This window comes from Chiloscyllium plagiosum, unplaced genomic scaffold (assembly GCF_037043375.1).
Source record: "Chiloscyllium plagiosum isolate Xiang-an unplaced genomic scaffold, Cpla_swu_hap1 HiC_scaffold_14, whole genome shotgun sequence".
Classification (NCBI taxonomy): domain Eukaryota; kingdom Metazoa; phylum Chordata; class Chondrichthyes; order Orectolobiformes; family Hemiscylliidae; genus Chiloscyllium; species Chiloscyllium plagiosum.
Genome location: NW_028270152.1, coordinates 31,238,898 through 31,259,926, shown reverse-complemented (window position 1 = coordinate 31,259,926; position 21,029 = coordinate 31,238,898). Strand labels below are relative to the sequence as shown.

General features: G+C 39.5%; 1 protein-coding gene across 6 annotated transcripts in view; it reads left to right on the top strand.

The window, feature by feature from the left end:
- iqsec1b (IQ motif and Sec7 domain ArfGEF 1b) overlaps window positions 1-21,029 on the top strand; it is a 532,991-nt gene that overhangs the window by 356,958 nt on the left and 155,004 nt on the right. The window contains exon 1 of one of the 6 annotated variants that reach the window (XM_087994265.1): window positions 248-423. The exons of 4 other annotated variants lie outside the window; for them this stretch is intronic. In XM_087994265.1, the coding sequence (XP_087850391.1) occupies window positions 347-423 (77 nt within the window). In that variant the 5' untranslated portion in view covers window positions 248-346. Of the gene's footprint in view, window positions 1-247; window positions 424-17,185; window positions 17,466-21,029 lie in introns of those variants that run through there. One more of the 6 variants, XM_043707988.2, reaches the window with a different exon arrangement.

The window sequence follows — 21,029 nt, the reverse complement described above, 5'->3', positions numbered from 1 at the left end:
TTCTCACGCCTGGATTAAAATCGCGTGGTAGAAACAGACTTCAGATGACAAAGAGGTACTGATTGCCCTGCTTAATATGTTGAGTGGGTTTTGAAGGTTGATTTACAAAACCCAGTAACTAAGGTAGACATGTGCTGTTGTCCTTGTCATAAGTTTTTAAACCCAGGAGTCTAAATGCAAACAAGACCATCCCTTCTAAATATTAGCATTTTGAAGAATGAAGTTAAAAATTGTTGAAGAATATTGAACTTCTTTGTGCACATTAATGCTGTTGTGAATCTACCATTGAAACCAAAGCAGGGAATTATTCAAAACAACCTCAAATAAGAACAAAACAATTTTTAAAATGTTGAAATTAAAAGCTTTCTGTTTGGATTATTGGCAGTTCTTGTGTCTTCAACCAATCCATGGATTTTATAAGAGGTAAGGCACTATTTGAATTGTATAATTTTGGTGGTTGGGGGGAGTGGCAATCAATGTGAATCGTAATCATTGTATAAAAGAATGATATTTATAATTATCAGTTTTGGTGTTGTGTTATGCCTGTTTTGCACTTGAATGAATTGATTAAATTAAATGCGCTTTTACAGCTGTATAAGATTCAAGCATGAGCACAGCTTAACACCTAAACAGGCTTAATTGAAAGTCTTTTATATCCTTTCTTTAATAAAAAGGATGTTGCAAAGAATTGGTTGTGATTTTGTTCAATGTTTCAAATCCATGTAACGTTTGGTCCTTTTTTTTGGCAAATTAATTCCCATTAGAAAACTTTTTTGAGAAATCAAAATTAATGACACCAATGTACTGAGACACAGACCCTTATTTTAAGAATCTCTGGAGTGAACTTCGAAACTTGATATTTTCGGAGCTTCAGATTAGAGAGTTTTTACCATTCATCTGGTAAGTTGATTTCTAAAGAACAGCTTTTAATGTGAGGGTAATCCCAATGAAGTTCATCATTGCTTGCTGCTATGGTAGCAATTTATTTCATAACTACCAAAAAACAGCTATAGTTACATTTCACACTGCACGCCCCAAAGGAGTAATTTATTTTGTGATTGATTAAAACCAACTAGGATTAGAAGAACTGCTGCTATCCGAAGGACACAAGCCGGGAGTATTTCGTTCAGATAATCGAATTCTGGATAATCGAATGCTGAAAAACATAGTTTAGCTAAGCAACCTTGCCGGATAATCCGATATTTGGATAATCAAATGCCGGATAATCAAGGTTCCTCTGTATTAGTTAATTATAGGCTGGACAGTGAAGAGCAGGAAAAGGAGGTGGCCAACTTGAGTTTGTCCTGTGACATTGTGTAGAGTCCCAACTAAAGTGTAAGTTCACTAGTTTTGTTTAATGAAAAGCAGTAAATACTTTGGCTACAATTGAGCTGTTGTGTCAAGTCTCTTTCTTTCTCCATGAAGTTCCCCTTCTTCCCACCAAAGCATAAATATCATGAACTATTTTTTGTATGAACTTGAAAGATCAATAGGATTCTACTACTACTTAACTGTTGTCAAGATGGAGTGGGCAGACAGACCACCCAGAATGTGTTTTGTTTTGTGATATTAGCTTAATTGATGCATTGCTGGATCATATTCAAAGTTTCAGATCTAGTGGAGTGAACCTTTGATGGTGTTATCTGGATTAGATTCTGGCAATATCCTTAGATTTTCAGTGCCTGCGGCTTACAGTTTGTAATTATGTTATTGTACCATCTCACTTCTCTTTTTGCTTTTCTCTTTTCTACCTTTGCTTCAACAGCAGAGGTCAATGACTGAGTCTGGTAGTCATCTGTTTCCTTTCTTAAATAATCCTCATGTGAGCATAAATGGTGAGCAATTCACTGATAGGGCTTCGCAACTAGCTTGTGCATTCGCACGTGTGAATTTCATGTGGACTAAACCAGGTAAAAAGTAAATGGATTAGTGGTGCTGGAAGAGCACAGCAGTTCAGGCAGCATCCGAGGAGCCGCAAAATCGACATTTCGGGCAAAAGCCCTTCATCAGGAAGAAGGGCTTTTGCCCGAAATGTCGATTTTGCTGCTCCTCGGATGCTGCCTGAACTGCTGTGCTCTTCCAGCACCACTAATCCAAGATCTGGTTTCCAGCATCTGCAGTCATTATTTTTACCTAGGTAAAAAGTAAAGTCAGTAATCTTACCAGATCATCAGGGAGAGATGATTAGTGGTGAGAGGTTGAGAAAGAGAGTTCTTTGTAGTACTGTCAGCCATTGCAAACATTGAACTTATGCTGTTGGCATCACTCTGCATCACAAACAAGCTGTACAGCCAGCGAGGCTAACCAAATCCCAACCAATATTGTACTGAGCTTATGACAGCAAGAAGCATCAGAGCATCCTGAATGTAGTTCCAAGACTGAACCCTGTGACATAGTTTGTATTAAGGTATTGATAATCACAAGATTCACCAGTGACTGTTTTCATCCTGGGCTATAGTGGGCAGAAATGCCTTGATTATAACCCGTTAGTCTCAATTTCGACTTTAATCACAAGTTTCCTGATCACAAATGTCCTGTAAAATTACTTAGCAAGCATCCCAGCCCTAAAGATGTTCATTGACGTTTACATTCACTCCAGCCAATCTAGACTGCCCTCCATTCCTGCTTGCAGTACTTCTGGTTGTGCAGTCTTTTTCAGCTTCTCGTTTGACCCAGCTCATGTTACTGGGTTCACTGCCATTGTTTCCTTTCTTTAATGTTGCACAGCTGATGTGTGCAGCAGTACTGGTAGGCTTCACATTTCAGTTCTTCGTGAATAAGCCAGCTTTTGGTTCATATATGTTGCTTTAACTTTAGAATGACACCTATCTTCCTTTTCTGTTTCAAGCATTTCAAGAACTCTTCCTGGTTGTTTCTGATGTTGCCTTTGTATCCCCTTGGGTAGCTTTTGAGCCCAGGCTGTACAGGCATGAAAGTAGGTGATTGATATTTTGCACTTCCAGCCTCCTTGTTGGTTTCTGGCATCACTTTGTTTTTTAAGTGCTATCTCCTTCACTTTGCTTTAAAGGCATCTGGTTGCTCCTTTCAGGCTGGAAGGTCTCTGGCCCAGTGGCTCTGAAAACTTCTCGTTAATTGGATAGCAAGCCTGTCCTCTGACTGTTTACTTGACTAAACTGGGAAAAATCACGATGGTGTGACTTTCTCCCGCAGTGCAGTCCTCTGGCCCATATTTGAGCCTTACAGGGTGTGCAAAATCTTTAGGGAAGACAAATCCTGCTTGTTAACACCATTCATCTCAACAGATTACTGTCAGAGGTGTTGAGTGCTTCCATCATTTCTGGTTTTCAGCATCTGATGTATTTATGGTATAAATTAAATGTTCCAAATTTATTTGCACTACTCCATTCATTTCGGCCTTCCCTGATCATCCATAATTGTTGCAGCAAAATATATTTGATCTGTTTTGAAAGCATATCAAACAATGTATGTAGAAATCAATGTGAACCTATTTAAAACTGGATGTTCTTTCTGAATATTTTTAAGTACTGTAAATAGGAACTGCAAGTTCAATGTTAAAATAACTGGTCCAGTTAACTTTGTACTGTTTTGCATAGAATCTCACTTAGCTGGGCACAAACAGTTACTGTTACTATGATTTTAATGCTAATGGAAAATATAGGACCATGTCTGATCTGATTGGCACTGTGGTAACTAAGAGTAAGCAGTATATTGCTATTTTTGAGTTTTATACTTTATTCATCTTTTTTGACAGCTGTTAATATGTTAAGTATAATTTTTTTTGTCAATCTCAATGTCCATTTCATATAAATTGTTTCTCCCCCCAGTGCCACGTTATAAAACTATCCAGGAGTACTTTACTAAATCAAATATTTCATTTGTGACATTTTTAATAATGTATTATTGCAATATTTACTCTGAAGCATCTTAACTTGTGACTATTGTAGACGAGATATGTGTGTGTTTAGTTTATGCAGAAATACTACATAAAAACTGTAATGACAGCCATGTGTCTAAATTGTATTTAGTGGTTTCCTGATTAAGCCACAAGAGACTGAGTTAGGAATTAAGCTAGAAACTGTCTGGTTTCAAGCTTCTGCAATTAATCAGTCACTTTAAGGAAATTTTTACTTCTATATTCAATATAGCTGTCATTCAGGTTGTAAGTTTAATCAGAGTCAAGATTAGAGTGATGCTGGAAAAGCACAGCAAGTCAGGCAGCATCCTGAAGAAGGGCTTCTGCCCGAAACATCGATTTTTCTGCTCCTCAAATGCTGCCCGACCTGCTGCGCTTTTCCAGCACCACATTAAACTTGACTCTGATCCCCCGCACCTGTAGTCCTCACTTTCGCTTTATAAATTCAATCGCTGAGCTGGTAGATTTGTTCTCGGACATCAGTGAGCCTCCAATGAAGCGCTGGCATTCTGTCCCACTTTCTATTTGTGTGTCTTGATCTGTTGTGGTGGGTGATATCACTTCCAGTTCTTTTTCTGAGAGATCAGTAAATGGGGTCCAGATCAATATGTTTGTCAATGGAGTTTTAGTTTGAATGCCAAGCCTCTAGGAATTCCCGTGTGTATCTTCATTTGGTCTGTCCCAGGATGAGTGCATTGTCCCAGTCAAACTGGTGTCCCTCTTCATCAGTGTGTATGGATTCGAGTGATAGTTGGTTATATCTTTTGGTGGCTAGTTGGTGCTCATGTATCCTGGTGGCTAGCTTCTTGCCCATCCATCCAATGTAATATTTGTGGCAGTCCTTGCAAGCTATTTTGGGTACAATGTTCGTTCTGCTGGTTATTGGTATGGGGTACTTTAAATTCATCAGGAGTTGTTTCATTGGGGTGATAGGCTTATGGGCTACCATGCTGCCTAGTGGCAGGAGTAGTCTGGTTGTCATCTTAGTTCCTGGGTGCTGCAGTGTGTTGTGGCTCATTTAACTGCAGTTTGTTTAACTGCAGCTCCCAGGAACGAAGAGAAGCCGAAGAAAAACACCTGTACAACGTATTCAGGAACAACAGGTGTCCGATAAGCGCAATCTGCTGATTCCTACACAACAGACCAACACAAGAAGAGACAACACACCCAGAAACTCTAGCCACCCTGCCATACATTAAGGACATCTCAGAAATGACGACCAGACTACTCCGGCCCCAAGGCACAATGGTAGCCCTTGTTACATTACAATAAAACAAACATTACATTGGACAGACGGGTAGGAAACTAGCCACCAGGATACATGAGCATCAACTAGCCACCAAAAGACATGACCAACTATTATTCATCCATATACACAGATGGAGAGAGACACCAGTTCGACTGGGACAGGCTAAACAAAGAGACGCTCACTGATGAGGATTGAAAATGTGCCTTGTTCAAGAAGGGCAGTAGAGATGACCCGGGTAATTATAGACCAGTGAGCCTTATATCTATTGTAGGAAAAGTTTTGGAAAGGATATTAAGAGCGAGGATTTATAATCATCTAGCAAGCAACAATTTGATTGCAGATAGTCAACATGGTTTCGTCAAGGGCAGGTCATATCTCACAAACCTCCACTGAGTCTTTTGAGATGGGGACCAAGCAGGTGGATGGGGGTAGGGCAGTTGATGTGGTGTACATGGACTTCAGTAAAGCCTTTGATAAGGTTCCACATGGTAGGCTTTTGGAGAAAATGCAGAGGCATGGGATTGAGGGTGATCTAGCAGTTTGGATTAGGAGCTGGCTTTCTGTAAGAAGGCAGCGAGTGATGGTTGATGGAAAATATTCAGCCTGAATTCAGTTACTAGTGGTGTGCCACAAGGATGTGTTTTGGGACCATGGCTGTTTGTCATTTTTATAAATGACTTGGATGCAGGTATAAGTGGATGGGTTAGTAAGTTTGCAGATGTCACTAAAGTTGGTGGAGTAGTAGACAGTGTGGATGAATGTTGCAGGTTGCAGAGGGACTTTGATAAACTGCAGAATTGGGCTGAGAGGTTGCAAATGGAGTTGAATGCAGATAAATGTGAGGTGAGCCCTTTAGAAATTCAAGTTAGGGACAAAACAACTGCAGAATGCTAGAATCTAAAGTAGACAAGCAGGAGGCTGGAAGAACATAGCAAGCCAGGCTTGCTTAGTTTTTTTGAGATTCAAGACAGCTGTCTGCTTCCCCAACTTATCCTATTCTCTGTGTGAGCATTGCATCTACATTTTTGTTTTTGAAAAATAGAAATTATATTGGCCTGCAACTTTATGCCAGTTTTAATTTTAAAATTCATGTTTTCAAAGAAAAATTGAAAGTGGTTTGTTTTGATGATGCCTTTGATCCAGTGCCTTTGACCCTATCAAAGAATTCTCTGGTGTACTGTTTGAAGCTGAACAAATAAGAGTCACACAGCCCCAGAATGTTGTCATAACTCGTTATTAGCAGTCGCTTAGTTTCCTCTTGAGTTGTTTGATGTTCTTGTAGAAATGAGATAGCAATTTTTTAAATCAAACTGAACATTTCTTGTTGCAGTGTTAAGTTTGATCATTTTTTAACTTCTGGCACTTTGTAAAACTGTTTAATGAGCAATAAAGGCTAAATGATATCTGCACTCAAAGGAATTTGTCATTCCATTATTTGGTGAAATCAGTGCAACTGTGTGCTCTGCTTTTGCATATGGAATTACATTGAATATATTCCACAGAAACAGTCCATTCAGCCCTATTTGGCCACTTGAGCCCCTTCTCTCTGCACAACATTACTCAACTTCATCCATTACAGCCCATTCACTGCTGAAACCCTCAATTCTGCTTGTCCCTCTAAACTCAATTCTTCGAACTCAGACCCAGCTGGTCTCCCACAGTCTCCCTCTGTAGCCTAAGTCATCTCAAATTCTGCGTGTGTTTTTACTTGCACTAAGTTTCTGTTCATCATCATCCTTGTGCTTACTAATTTGTTGCCTCCCAGTAATGTAACACCTTGACTTTAACAATCCCATCCTTGTTTTCAAATCTCTCCATGGCCTTGCCCTCTCAATCTTGCTATCTCCTCCATTCCCTCAACTCTCTTTAATTCTGACATCTCGTACATTACCAATTATAATTGCTTCTTTTTTGGGCCATGCTGGGACACCATGCTCTTTGATTCCCTCTCCATTCCACTGCCTTAGTACTTCTCTCTCATCTTTTTAAGTCCATTCTTAAGTCCCTTGTTCACTGAGCTTTTGGTCAGCTGATCTAATATCTCTGAATTTGGCTCAATGTTTTATCATGTTTCTGGGAAACATCTTTGGGATGTTTCATTATGTTAAGTGTCCTACAGAAATCTAAGTTATTGATATGTATTTGTTCCTTTCCCTTTTTAATAGGTGGTGATATTGACAAAAACTAGCACACTTGAATGGTTTTGCAGAAACATGAATTGTTTAATAATTGCCCCACACTAAAGGAACAGATTTTAAAAAAACTAAAGTATTTCATTATTTAACATACCGATGTGCTGAGATGAAGTCATATGTTCAGAGTATTAATAATATTCTTGAACATTATAATCGGAAAATCTCTGCTTCTGAGCTTACCAGTATGGCATTTTTCCACTTATTTACTTAAGTAGAAGGATACTAGACAACTGATGAGCACAGTATTGGAAAATTCTGGCCCATAAATGTAGAATGTGTATTAGGTGGCTGTAATTTTCTCCTTTTCCATTTTCCTTCATATATCTCACTGGAGGTTATCCAGTCTCCTCTGTACTGTCTTGATGACTGTTGCACTGTGCATGACTTTAGGATTGCTATACACTGATTTCAATAAAAGTCATTTTAATTGGGAAGAGTTGCTATTCAAATAGTGTGAGAAATGGGAAGTTTTTTTTACAAATTTGGCAGTCTTTGTGTTAAGGCTATTTTATTTTACCTGGCAGTGCCTGGAGAAAAAATTAAACTAGCTCGTGAGGTCACCACCTGATCTTTGTGTTGGAGAGGGAGCTACTTTTCATACCAGGCCAAGCAAAACACCTGACTATATTGTTAGTTTAGCCATATAAATGTTTAAACCGAAAGTACCAGGCAATCACTGAGCTCTCCTTGACTAAGACAATGAAAACTCATGACGACAGCAGTTCAAAGGCTGTTAAACACAGACCAGCAGCCAAACCTGCTACCATCCTGATCTGATGGGTAGATGTGCTGACTAGGTGGTGTTCTTTGGCTCATGCAATGATGATTAACGATTGTTCAATAACCATCTAGACATTTTATGGAGAGGTTGCGACAGTTAGTGACCTTTTGAGAGGGGAGTCTGGAAAATCTTAGGTGGTTTGGAATGCTGAAACTTGTACTTGTTCCCTCATGTTAAACTTAGTTTCAGTTTGGAACAAACTTAAATCTAATATTTAATTATAGAGTCATAGAGATGTACAGCATGGAAACAGACCCTTCGGTCCAACCTGTCCATGCCGACCAGATATCCCAACCCAATCTAGTCCCACCTGCCAGCACCCGGCCCATATCCCTCCAAACCCTTCCTATTCATATACCCATCCAAATGCCTCTTAAATGTTGCAATTGTACCAGCCTCCATCCCTTCCTCTGGCAGCTCATTGCATACATGTACCACCCTCTGTGTGAAAAAGGTGCCCCTTAGGTCTCTTTTATATCTTTCCCCTCTCACCCTAAATCTATGCCCTCTAGTTTTGGACTCCCTGACCCCAGGGAAAAGACGTTGCCTATTTACCCTACCCATGCCCCTCATAATTTTGTAAACCTCTATAAGGTCACCCCTCAGCCTCCGACGTTCCAGGGAAAACGCCCCAGCCTGTTCAGCCTCTCCCGATAGCTCAAATCCTCCAACCCTCAATTGAATAGTGTTTTGAAATTTAAAAAAAATACTGGAAATACTCAGGTTTTACAGCATCAGTGGTAAGGATCGGAGTTAACATTTTGGGTCAATGAACTATCATCAGAGCTCCAATATGTTGAACATTGACTAGAAGCACTCTGTTCAAATCTCCTTGATGGAATATTGTTGATGTGATTTTTTTTTAAATTCTGCAATAGTATTTGATTTGCCTTTGAATATTTTTCTCAAGTTATTCAGTGCACATAATTAATAATTCAGGTGAGATAGAATAGGGAATCAGCATGTCCACAAGCTCGAAAGAATTGTAGTTGGTCCATGGCCATTTTGAGGTGTTGTGAGGGGCCAGTTGCACTTAGCTATTTGTCATTGTCATGATTACTGAAACTCAAGAAATTGATAAATTTTCACCTGCTTTGAATAAGTTTGAATGATATTAGAACATTCGTCATTAGAAACTCTGGCATTGGGAAGGTCACAGAGTCATAGAGATGTACAGCATGGAAACAGACCCTTCGGTCCAACTCATTCATGCCGACCAAATATCCCAACCCAATCTAGTCCCACCTGCCAACACCTGGCCCAAACCCTTCCTATTCATATACCCATCCAGATGCCTTTTAAATGTTGCAATTATACTAGCCGCCTCCACTTCCTCTGGCAGCTCATTCCATACATGTACCACCCTCTGTGTAAAAAAGTTGCCCCTTTGGTCTCTTTTATATCTTTCTCCTCTCACCCTAAGCTTATGCCCTCTAGTTGTGAACTCCCCACCCTAGGGAAAAGACTTTGTTTATTTATCTTATCCATGCCTCTCATGATTTTATAAATCTCTATAAAGTCACCCCCTAGCCTCTGATGCTCCAGCGAGAACAGCCCCAGCCTATTCAACCTCCCTATAGCTCAAATCCTCCAACCTTGGCAACATCCTTGTAAATCTTTTCTAAACCCTTTAAAGTTTCACAATATCTTTCCGATAGGAAGGAGACCAGAATTGCAAGCAATATTCCAACAGTGGCCTAACCAATGCCCTGTAGAACTGCAACATGACCTCCCAACTCCTGTACTCAATACTCTGACTAAGAAAGGAAAGCATAACAACTGCCTTCCTATCTACCTGCGACTCTACTTTCAAGGAGCTATGAACCTGCACTCCAAGGTCTTTGTTCAGTAACATTCCCTAGAACCTTACCATTAAGTGTATAAGTCCTGCTCGGATTTGCTTTCCCAAAATGCAGCATCTCACATTTATCTGAATTAAGCTGCCACTTCTCAGCCCATTGGCCTATCTGATCAAGATCCTGTTGTAATCGGAGGTAACCTTCTTTGCTGTCCACTACACCTCCAATTTTGGTGCCATCTGCAAACTTACTAACTATATCTCTTATGCTCACATCCACATCATTTATATGAATGATGAAAAGTAGTGGACCCAGCACCGATCCTTGTGGCACTCCACTGGTCACAGGTCTCCAGTCTGAAAATCAACCCTCCATCACCTATTCTCTCCCTAGTTATCCTTTTGTCGTTAATATATTTGTAAAACCCTTTGGATTCTCCTTGCCTACCACCGACATCAGGCCCACCGGTGTATAGTTCTCTGGCTTGTCCTTACCACCCTTCTTAAACAGCGGCACCAGGTTAGCCAACCTCCATTCTCCTGGCACCTCATCTGTGACTATCGATGATACAAATATCTCAGCAAGAGGCCCAGCAATCACTTCCCTAGCTTCCCACTGAGTTCTAGGGTACACCTGATCAGGTCCTGGGGATTTATCCACTTTGATGCATTTCAAGACATCCCGCACTTCCTCCTCTGTAATGTGGAAATTTTTCAAGATGTCTCCATCTATTTCCCAATATTCTATATCTTCCATGATGCAAATACTGATGCAAAATACTCGTTTAGTATCTTCCCCTATTTTCTGCAGCTCAACACAAAGGCTGCCTTGCTGATCTTTGATGGGCCCTATTCTCTCCCTAGTTACCCTTTTATCTTTAATATGTTTGTAAAAATACCTTTGGATTCTCTTTAACTCTATTTGCCAAAGCTATCTCATGTCCCCCTTTTGCCTTCCTGATTTCCCTCTTAAGTATACTCTTACAGCCTTTATACTCTTCTAAGGATTCACTCAATCTCTGTCTATACCTGACACATGCTTCCTCCTTTTTCTTAACCAAATGCTCAATTTCTTTAGTCATCCAGCATTCCCAACACCTACCAGCCTTTCCTTTCACCCTCAATAGGACCTGTTGAACAAAGGCAGATGCCAACCTCCAGGAAATTGAATATAGGAAAGAAAATCCCCATATTTAGTTATCTCTTTAGGCTTGCTTAGGAATAAAATATAAATTTATATCTTGCATAATCATCACAACATATAGCTTTCTGTAGAGATCAAAATCTTGAAACTCAACAGAGCTGTGGGTGCACTTAGAGGATGTAGACTGCAGTGGTTCAAGGCAGAGGCTGACCCCACCAACTCCATGGGTATTAAATGCTGGCCTGGCCAGCAAAGTCCACATCCAACAAATGAAACAAAAACAAAAAGCTTGGTCGTTGCTCTGTGTGACCTTTTCTGTTACTTCCGCTTCAAATCACAAGTGTAAAATCTGGGCAGATCTTTCCTTGCAGAGCTAATGGCGCAATGCATTACCGGTGCCACACAAAATTGAAAGGCTATCTGCTAACTCAGATAAACATGAAGGATCCCATGTCATGATGAGTATGAAGTTCTTGGGCCCTTAGGTCATCTTGAGAAGATTTCAGAAGTCCAGCAATGCAAATTATCTTAAAATTAAATGTGATCCCCAAAGTATCACAACCTGAACCAAGTCACAGCAACACCTGCAAAGTATTGCTTTGGACCCTGCCACTGCTGTGCACAGGATGTGAAGAACTGGAAGCATTGCAGAGTCTCAAAACCTCATGGTTTTTGTCCATGCCATGTTGTCAAAGCGACAAGAAGGACATACTAAAAGTGGGGATATGTGAGCTGGTATTCCTACCACATGTTCTATCATCTCTAGTGGCAATCTACTAATTTCAGTGTGAATCATTACTAGTGTTAGCATACATGAGCCAAAATGAACTTTGAACACTGTGTGTGCATATGTTCTCATTGGAGATATTAACATATTTTGCCAGTTGTTGCTCAGCTGCAGCAATAACTTAGATATAGCTAATTTTTATATGGTAAAAGTACTTGTATGAAGACAATCCATGGAAATTTTGCACAAAAAAGATGAGCCTGAGTGAAAAGCACTACCACAAACTTTGTCTGATCATGTATTAATTTGTTCATTTTTGGGATCTTGCTTAAAAGCAAGTTGACTATTACAATTTATCTGTATAACAACAATGAGTGTTGCTGAGAGCACACACACATTAGGCTGAGCAGGAACAGGCTACTTGGCCCCTTGAGCCTGCTCTACAATTCATTAAGATCATGGCTGATCTGATTACTCCACATTCCTAGCTACTTTTGATAACTCTTCAAAGGAAATATTCTATCTTTTTTCCCCCTTTTTCTGAATGAATGTTTTGGATCATCCCATAAACTGAAATACTTTAATAGCAAATTTCTTCTAAATCCTGTAAAAATTTGTATCAGAACACTTCACTTCAAAAAACTCCAAACAGGACATACACATAACAAACTGTTACCTGTTAATTCAGTTTACTCTTGTATCTCTTGAAACTTCAAGAGTGACTTCATCCAGAATTAGATTTTGGCAAGCTTGAAAATAGCAATTGTTTGCTTCCAAACACTTGAAATATGTTAATTGACCTAGAAATAGTGATATAAAAAAAAAGATCATGGCAACATTTGCAAATCTCGTAAACTAAATTGTCAAGTTCCTTTGGCAAGCCTAGGTTCAGAAAAATTCTCAAGAATTTCATCTTTTAATATTTTTGCTAACTCAGAGCCTGTATTTTAAGTACTGGTGTACAAGTTGATTAAGTACCTCTTAATTGGATGTTGACTTGCAGTAGTACCTTTAAAGATGTCTTTTAATCTACTTGTCATTGCTATAAAATGTATTTGCAGTTGAATTGGTCAAAAAGTAATTCATATTTTATAGTGATGTCATATTCATAAGGTTCTATTTGTGTACTTATTCTTGTCAGTGAAATGTCCTGTCCTTGGTTGAATTCAAAGGCAAAGAATTGTTACAACAATTAAGTATGATCACGCCTTGGAAATCATTTTTGTAGAATTCTAATATCCTAATGATTATAATGGAAATCTATAAGAAAGGACAGTGCCATTAGTAGTGTCAGGTCAATCAGAAAAATACAATTGTACAAAGACTTTGACACCAGAATAAATGCACAATGAAGAGTACAGGGAAGGCATGCCAGGAACATGACCAGGCATACCTAAAAATGAGGTGTCAACATGGTGAACCTGCAAAACAAAACTACTTGTCTACCAGTTGGCATAAGGAACAAGTGATGGACAGGACAAAAGTATTTCACAATGAATGGATTAGCTTTAAACACTGCAGTCCTGCTACATCCAGTTGTGAATGGGGGTGGACAGCTAAACAACTGACTGGAAGAGGTGGATCCACAAACCTACTGTCTTCGATAATAAGAGGGACAGACACATAAGTACAAAAGATGAGGTTGAAGAATTTGTAACAATCTTCAGCCAGAAATGCAGAGTGATTGACCATCTCTGCCTCCTCCAAAGGTCCCAGTATCATGGATGACAGTCTTCAGAATTTGTTTCATGCTATACAATATTCAAAACAGTTGGAAGCAATGAATACTACCAAAGTCTAAGGGCCTTAACAGCATTCCTGCAATAATACTGAAGACTAGTACTCCAAGCAGGCTGATGCCTAGCCAAGTTGTTCCACTACAGCTACAACATTCCACCTGACAATGTGGAAAATTACCCAGTCTATCTTATATGCAATACAGAAAACCAATTAGTGCCCCATTTTGATCGTCAGTAAAGTGATGGGAACTGTCGTCATCAGTCCAATCAAGGAACACTTGCTTAGCAACAACCTGCTCACTGATGCTCAGTTCAGGTTCCAACTAAGACCCTCTGCTCCTGACTGCAATACAGCCTTGGTACAAACATGGACAAATCAGCTGATTTCCAGAAGTGAGTTGAGAGTGAAAACCCTTGATATCAAAGCTGTACTTGACCGGTGTGGCATTGAGGAGTTCCAGTAAAACTCGAGTTAATGGAAATCAAAGAGAAAGTTCTCTTTTTGGAGTCATGTCTGGTACAAAGGATGATGGTTGTGGTGGTTGGGGGTCAGTCATCTCAGCTGTTAAACATCTCCAAGAGTTCTTCAGGCCAGTGTCCTCAACCCAACATCTTCTGTTACTCCATCAATGACCATCCCTCCATGAGAGGTGGGGATGTCCGCTGATTGTACAATACTCAGCACCATCTGCGATTCCTCAGATATTGAGACAGTCCTCCAAATGCAACAGGACCTGAATGATATCCAAGCTTGGGCTGACAATTGGAAATTGACGTTCAACCATACAAATACCAGTCTGTGACCATCTCCACCAAGACTCTTGACTTGCAATAGTGTCACTATCACTGACTTCTCTACTATCAACATCCTAGGGTTGCGATCGACCAGAAACTGAACTGGACTAGTTATACAAGTACTGTGGCTACAAGAGTAGATCAGAGGCTGGGAATCTTGCAGTGAGTAACTTGCCTCCTGACCTCCCCAAAACCTGACCATCATCTGCAAGGCATAAGTCAGGAGTGAGATGGAATGCTCCTAACTTGCCTGGATGAATGCAGGCTCCAATAACACTCAGGGAAACTTATCACCATCCAGTACAATGCAGCCCACTTGACTGGCACCGCATCCAGAAACATTTAGTCCCTCCACCAATGACACCAGTAGCAACTGTGATTATCTGCAAGATTCATAGCAGAATTTCACCAAAGCCCCTCAGCACACTCAAACTAGCTCCATCTGGAGGGATGAGGGCAACGGATGCAAGGGAAGACCACAACCTACAAGTCCCCCTCCAAGCCATTCACCATCCTGACTTCAAATGCATGTTTTGTTCAGTATTGCTGGGTCAAAATCCTGAGACCGCTTCCCCAGCAACACTGGACTGCAGCAGTTCAAGAAGGCTGCTCACCGCCTTCTGAAGAGCAACTCAGGATAGGCAATAAATGCTGGTCTAGTCAGTGAACCCAAAATTACATGAATGAATTAAAACTAAACAACCATTTTGAGCTCCATAGTTCTCAAAAGTGAATGGACATAGCTATTTCTTCTCCTACTGCTAATAATGTCTAAATCTGTAGATATCTTTTGAACTACTATAAATGGATTTATATTAATCTTCTGTATGAAAGTATTACAGTTTTTTAATGCTGTATGTTCGGACTGATTTATTAAATTTGCATGAAAGGGCTAATGTGCCTATATTTTTGGGTACAGCAACTGGTACTCACCATCTCAGAAATATAGCATTGTCTATTGTGAACCTCACAAAGAAGAAATGAGTCTTCATTGATATTTAAATAGCTTATTTAAATGAATGAATTTTTGAACTGTAGTGCATTTTGTGCTGTCAAAATCTGGTGGTGAGACTAGTACCATTTATTTTTCAGATGGAAGAGTGATTGATTTAAATAACATGAACATGGCTTCAGAATGCAGGGACAGATTTGATACTTGAAAATGACATTTGAGGCCTGGATACATAATTCACCTGCCCCTCCTCTCTTCCACTGCCCATCCCACTCCCCATCCCAAACATGCGCGCACACATTCTGACAAATGCACGTTTTTAGCAATAGAGGAAATAGGCAAGGCATAATTCATTCAGGAGGAAAACTTGAACTCAACAAGATCATTTGAACTCAGCGCTGAATTCAGAAAGAGCCCATTTTGACTGATTCAGGGTTTTAATCCACTTTGTGGGAGACATGAATTGATAAAATAGTGTAGGTGCTCTCAAATGGTGGCAAGGAATCTTGACATTTCTCGAAGGACTATTTTGTTCTTAAGAATTATTTTCTTTCATAAATATTAAATGCTTGGCTTCAAAAGCTACAATTAATTCTATGGGGGTTTCTGAGTTCAGTTTTATTTACTGTTTAGTGAAGCTGTTAAAGGATTAGCTGTCTTTGTGAAGTTTCAGTGAAAGACTATTCAGCCTGGTCAACCATGAGGTGTAAATGTTTTGGAAGTGGTTTCTAAATGGGAAGGTTTTTTCATTAAACGTATGAGCGTGGACTATATTAGATTGTGAAAAGTTTGTTTTATTTATTTCCACATAGCACCTGACATTGTCTCATGTGGAAACTGGGTAGCTAGCTTTGGAAATCGCATAACAGGTATGATTTGCCACCTGGGAGGGATGGAGAGGAACACAGTCGTGAGTTAACATTGAGGATATGGTGTCATAGGAGTCTTGACGGCATATAACTCTTACATGGAAAAAAAAATTCTCCATTTGGGCTTCAGGGGACTGTTAGAATTGCCATATTTGTGAAAGAGGAACATAAAAATAGGAATAGGCCATTCCGTCCCTTGAGTTCATTCTGACATAGCTGATGAGCTATGATATGCAGAATGCCAATTTTTGATGTTATCCCCCTTTATTGTTTGAAGTCAGTGTTATCTCATAATTGATTGGTCTGTCTTGAATATTCTCAATGACTAGGCTTCCACAGCCCATTTCTTCTGTATTTTAAATACAGTTGCTCTGCAACTTTGGGGGTGGTATCTGGAACCAGGGCACAAACACCCCCAACAATACCAGGGGAAACATCCTTCAGAAATTTTCAGTTTAAGTGATATGAAATCTAACACTCAATGAAATATATGTACTCAGGCAATCTGATCTGATGCATTTGCTAGAAGTGACATTAACTTAAAATCCAGTCCATGTTTTGCAGTATTATTACCTAAACTTCATGAGAAAAATTGTTGAGTAAAATGCTTCCAGATTTGGGTATATAATGCTCTAAAAATTTTAATTTGTGAGTTATGAAATTGCATGATCTTCAAGTAGTATGACTGCTGAAAATAATATCTGAAACCTCAATTTACAGTTTCTTGTCAAATGTGTTATGCAAAAACTCTGATCTATTCTTCACTGGCTGCATATGTACTGTTTTATTGTACTAGACAAGTTGGAAATACTTCAGGCAGCTGGGAGTTTAAACAGTCCCCGCCAGATGATTTAGGGTGTATTGTTAAATCCTTGCTGTCATCTGGTAAGTAATATTAAGGGGCCCCACAGACAGCCAGCATTACCCAATGGTGAACTCGACTGTCAAACCTCATCAGACTGTTTGGACTTTTACCTTACTTGGTAAATTTGTGAGCGTCATACATTTTCAGTTTCAGGATCAACAATCAGGATAACAAATCAATGTTGCAAGTACAACAAGAAGCTGAGCAAAGAAACTTTTAATGCAGTTTCCTTGAAATGTTAGTACGTTTTCCCTAAATAAGTTCTGGTGGAAATTGTTTCAAGCCTGTGAGTCATTAACTGGCTGCACCAGGAAATAATTTGCCTTGCTCCTGAAGGCAGCTCTTTGCTGCAACTGTAAAACTCCACAGTCTGTGAGAATAAAACGTTCAAATTGGTGATGTCAATACAATGTGGAATCTAATGTGGAAATACTGTATCTCTGTGAGGACCATCAGGTACGTCAACCTTTATGTCCTTTTATCTTTTAGTGTGGCTGAATTCTGTGTCATTCAAGAATTTGAATGGTCTTGCATGTTTTATTTTCCTTTGGAAAACAAGACTGATCATTTATAAAATGAAGCAGACACAGTGTAAATGGTTGCTGGCAAGTATATGAGCTTTTAATGTAAAAAGTTTTGAACACACTACTTATAGTTTGTGCCTGACCGCGATGTGTGAAATTTGTTCTTTATTGCTTCCTTGCTGTATTACTGTCCACAATGATACAGGGCTGTACAAGAATGTATGCAATTTAATTCTTGTTTTTTTGGGCCATGACAATTGGCTTCAGTATTGTGCACCAGTAAGAAAATGCAAATATAAGGTTTTCATGATTGTTGAAATAGATTCTGCTTTCAGATCTCTCACAGGGGGAGAAAAAGAGATTTTGGGGGACTTTGTTCGATTTGACAAAGCAAATTTACAGTTCAGTTGGCTTAGAAACTCGGGGGGGGGGGGGGGGGAGGTCATGTCATTTCCTGAAACTGACAGCAAGTTTCCTGGCAGAACTGGGAAATCTTCTGGACTCAGCAGTAGTTTTCCAATTTAATTTAGATTTTCCCAGAGTTTCATAGGGTTTATGGAGCTTGTTTGATAGCAGAAGGTGCAGAATGGGAGGTTGGAATGCCATGACAAGTAAAATGAATCAACCCTATTTAGATGTGAATCAGAAAACATGGGGTTTACTGCAAGGACTTAACATTTGTTTCCAGTCTTCTGGAAACCACAGTGAGTAATACTGCTGATGTTGAGGAAAAGAGCTCCATTGAGTACAGCTATTTGATTCCATTTTTTCCATTTGTCTCACATCTTTCGCACAGAACCAAGATTCTCACTGCATACAGTGAAAGCTGTCACCAAAATAAGTCATGATGTTAGAAGGATCATTTTCATTGACTTGTGTTGAGAGAGAGTTAGGGATGCAAGTTTAACAGCACTTTAGGATTTCCGTTTTATATAAGGTTTATTTCTGTAATCAATTCTTTTTCATTTCATCCTGCAGGTGAGAAGACTGGCAACCTATTCCTAAGCAGTGTCAATAATACTCTGTAACCAGTCTTTATTGAAAAGAGAGCAGTCCTTTGTTTTTGGTGAACCATTTGGTGTCCTATTCATATCTGAATAGAATGGCAGAAATTTAGCCCACGAGAAATAATAAAACATGTAGGGGTATGCACATCTAGTTGAAATGGGCTTTTTAATATAGCTGTCTTATATTTTGCATCATTGAAAGAATGTAGTTTGAGAACTTGGTGACTGCAGAATTTGTTGCAGTAGACTCCGCATCTCTTTTATCATAAACACCCATGCCCTGATTGTTGGCTTCTTTATGCAAGTGTCACACAGTAGTTGAAATGGAGATGAAGTTTAATTTCAGCACTGGCAAAATTAAAGTTAGTGCCAACAATTGCAAAAAGGTGGAAGCTGGGATGATGATGTCAGCAAAAAACAATTCCATTCTTCTATAGTTACGTAAAGAACATAGTAAATTACAAATCTGAGAGTTTGAGAAGTAGTCAGAGTAGTCCTTTTACCTGACTTTGCTTGTAGAATTTTTTTACCTCCCACTGCTGAAACATTTTTTGTTTCCTTTGTGAAAATTCATGTGGAACAATTAAATTGTTCCTCTTTAAACATTAAGAAATGAATCTAGGCCAGTTAGTGTTTTGGCAATGAAAACTTTTAACCAAGATTAAATTGCCTCTGAGAGTATGCAAAAATATTTAGAAAGTACCTTCCACAACCAGTGTTCCAAAGCACTTTACAGCCAATGAAGCACTTTGAAAAGCAGTTACTGTCTTCATCTTCAATTAAAAATCACACAGTGCCAGGTTATAGTCCAACAGGTCTACTTGCAAGTACTAGCTTTCGGAGTGTTGCTCCTTCATCAGGTAGCTAGTGAGGCAGGATTATAAGACAGAATTTATAGCACAAGATCATAGTGTGCTGCCCCTCTCTCTCTCCCCCCACCTCTCTCTCTCCCCCCCCCCCCCCCTCTCTCTCTCTCCCCCCCCTCTCTTTCCCCCCCCCCTCTCTCCCCTCCCTCTCTCTCTTCCCCTCTCTCTCCCCCCTCTCTCTCCCTCCCCCTCTCCCTCTTCCCCCCCCCCCCCCCACCTCTCTCTCTCTTTTGCATGCACCTGCGTACCTATATAAGTCTATGGGGTGCATTTGCATTTGCAGATACATTCTATGTTGCTAAAAAAGCACACAATCTGGAGACAGTCAATCCATGTGACATTTTATGAATTCCTGCTTTGGAAATAGAACCAGTCTGGTTCAAGATTGGAATATAGACAGACTCAAACCTCACACCTTTAATGAATTGTTTGAGTAGAGATTTCACCTTTTATGCAAGTGTCTTGCAAGAAGTTCTGAGATTTACGTATTAATGAATTAATCTGCAACCCATTCTAAAAGATGAAAGAATTAACAGCATTCTACGTTTGTTCAATATATCATAACAGTTGCATGACGATATGATCTGGTGCTGTAATTTCTGTGTTTTATGATCCTGCCGTACTCGCTATCTGTTGAAGGCGCAGTGCTCCGAGATAGTACTTCCAGATAAACCTATTGGATTATGAACTGGTGTAGTGTGATCTTTACCTTTGTCCACCCCACTGACGCCTGCACCACCACCTCATAATCTTAAGCATCAAAGCAACCAATTAATGCACAGCAAGCTTCCACATAAAGAAATGTGATAACGATCACATCTGTTTTTGTGATGTTAGTCAAGTGAGATATATTATGTAGAACTCAGAGGTCAATCCCCTTGTATGTTCCAAATTATTGCTATGAGGGCTTTTAACCTGATTAGAAAGGAAAAATTGAACCTTAGTTTAATGACTGTTTGCTGAGAGATGACACCTCTGAAAGTGCACCACTTTCTAAATGCAGTGTCAGCCTTGAATTTTGAGCTCAAGACCTGGAGTGGATTTGAATCCACAGCCTGCAAACTAATGAGGCATAGTCAACAAGCATAGGATTTGTGATGAAATTAGAATTTTGGGCCTTGATTGCACTACGGTGCATACTACTTTAATATCTGGATTGGAATTAAATTGGAAAGACCAAGATGGACTCAACGCAATCACTATTGTGCAGCAACTCCATTGGTCATAATGTTATGTTAGTGAGTATTTGAGCAACTGAACCTTGTTTTAAGGAAGCCAGGTATGGTTGTAACATTGATATTCAGTCACAGGATCAGTTTTTACAATGAATATTCAGGTCAGCAGTCAAGGATTTTGGATATTTGGTTAATTTTTAATGTATGTATTCATGAGGTAAGAATCTGGCAATCAACTTTTAATCAGCATTGATGTAGATTGTTTCGTATCAGTGGAATAGCTGAACTTGAGAACAGTACATCCTGAAATAGAAATGGGAAACGAGCCAATAAATCTGATATCATACTAGTGGATGTCAACATACATGAACTTTGTAATGGATACTTGAGCAGCATTAGCTAAAGGAAAGAGTGTGACATTAGCTATCAACTCTAACTTTTGGAATTG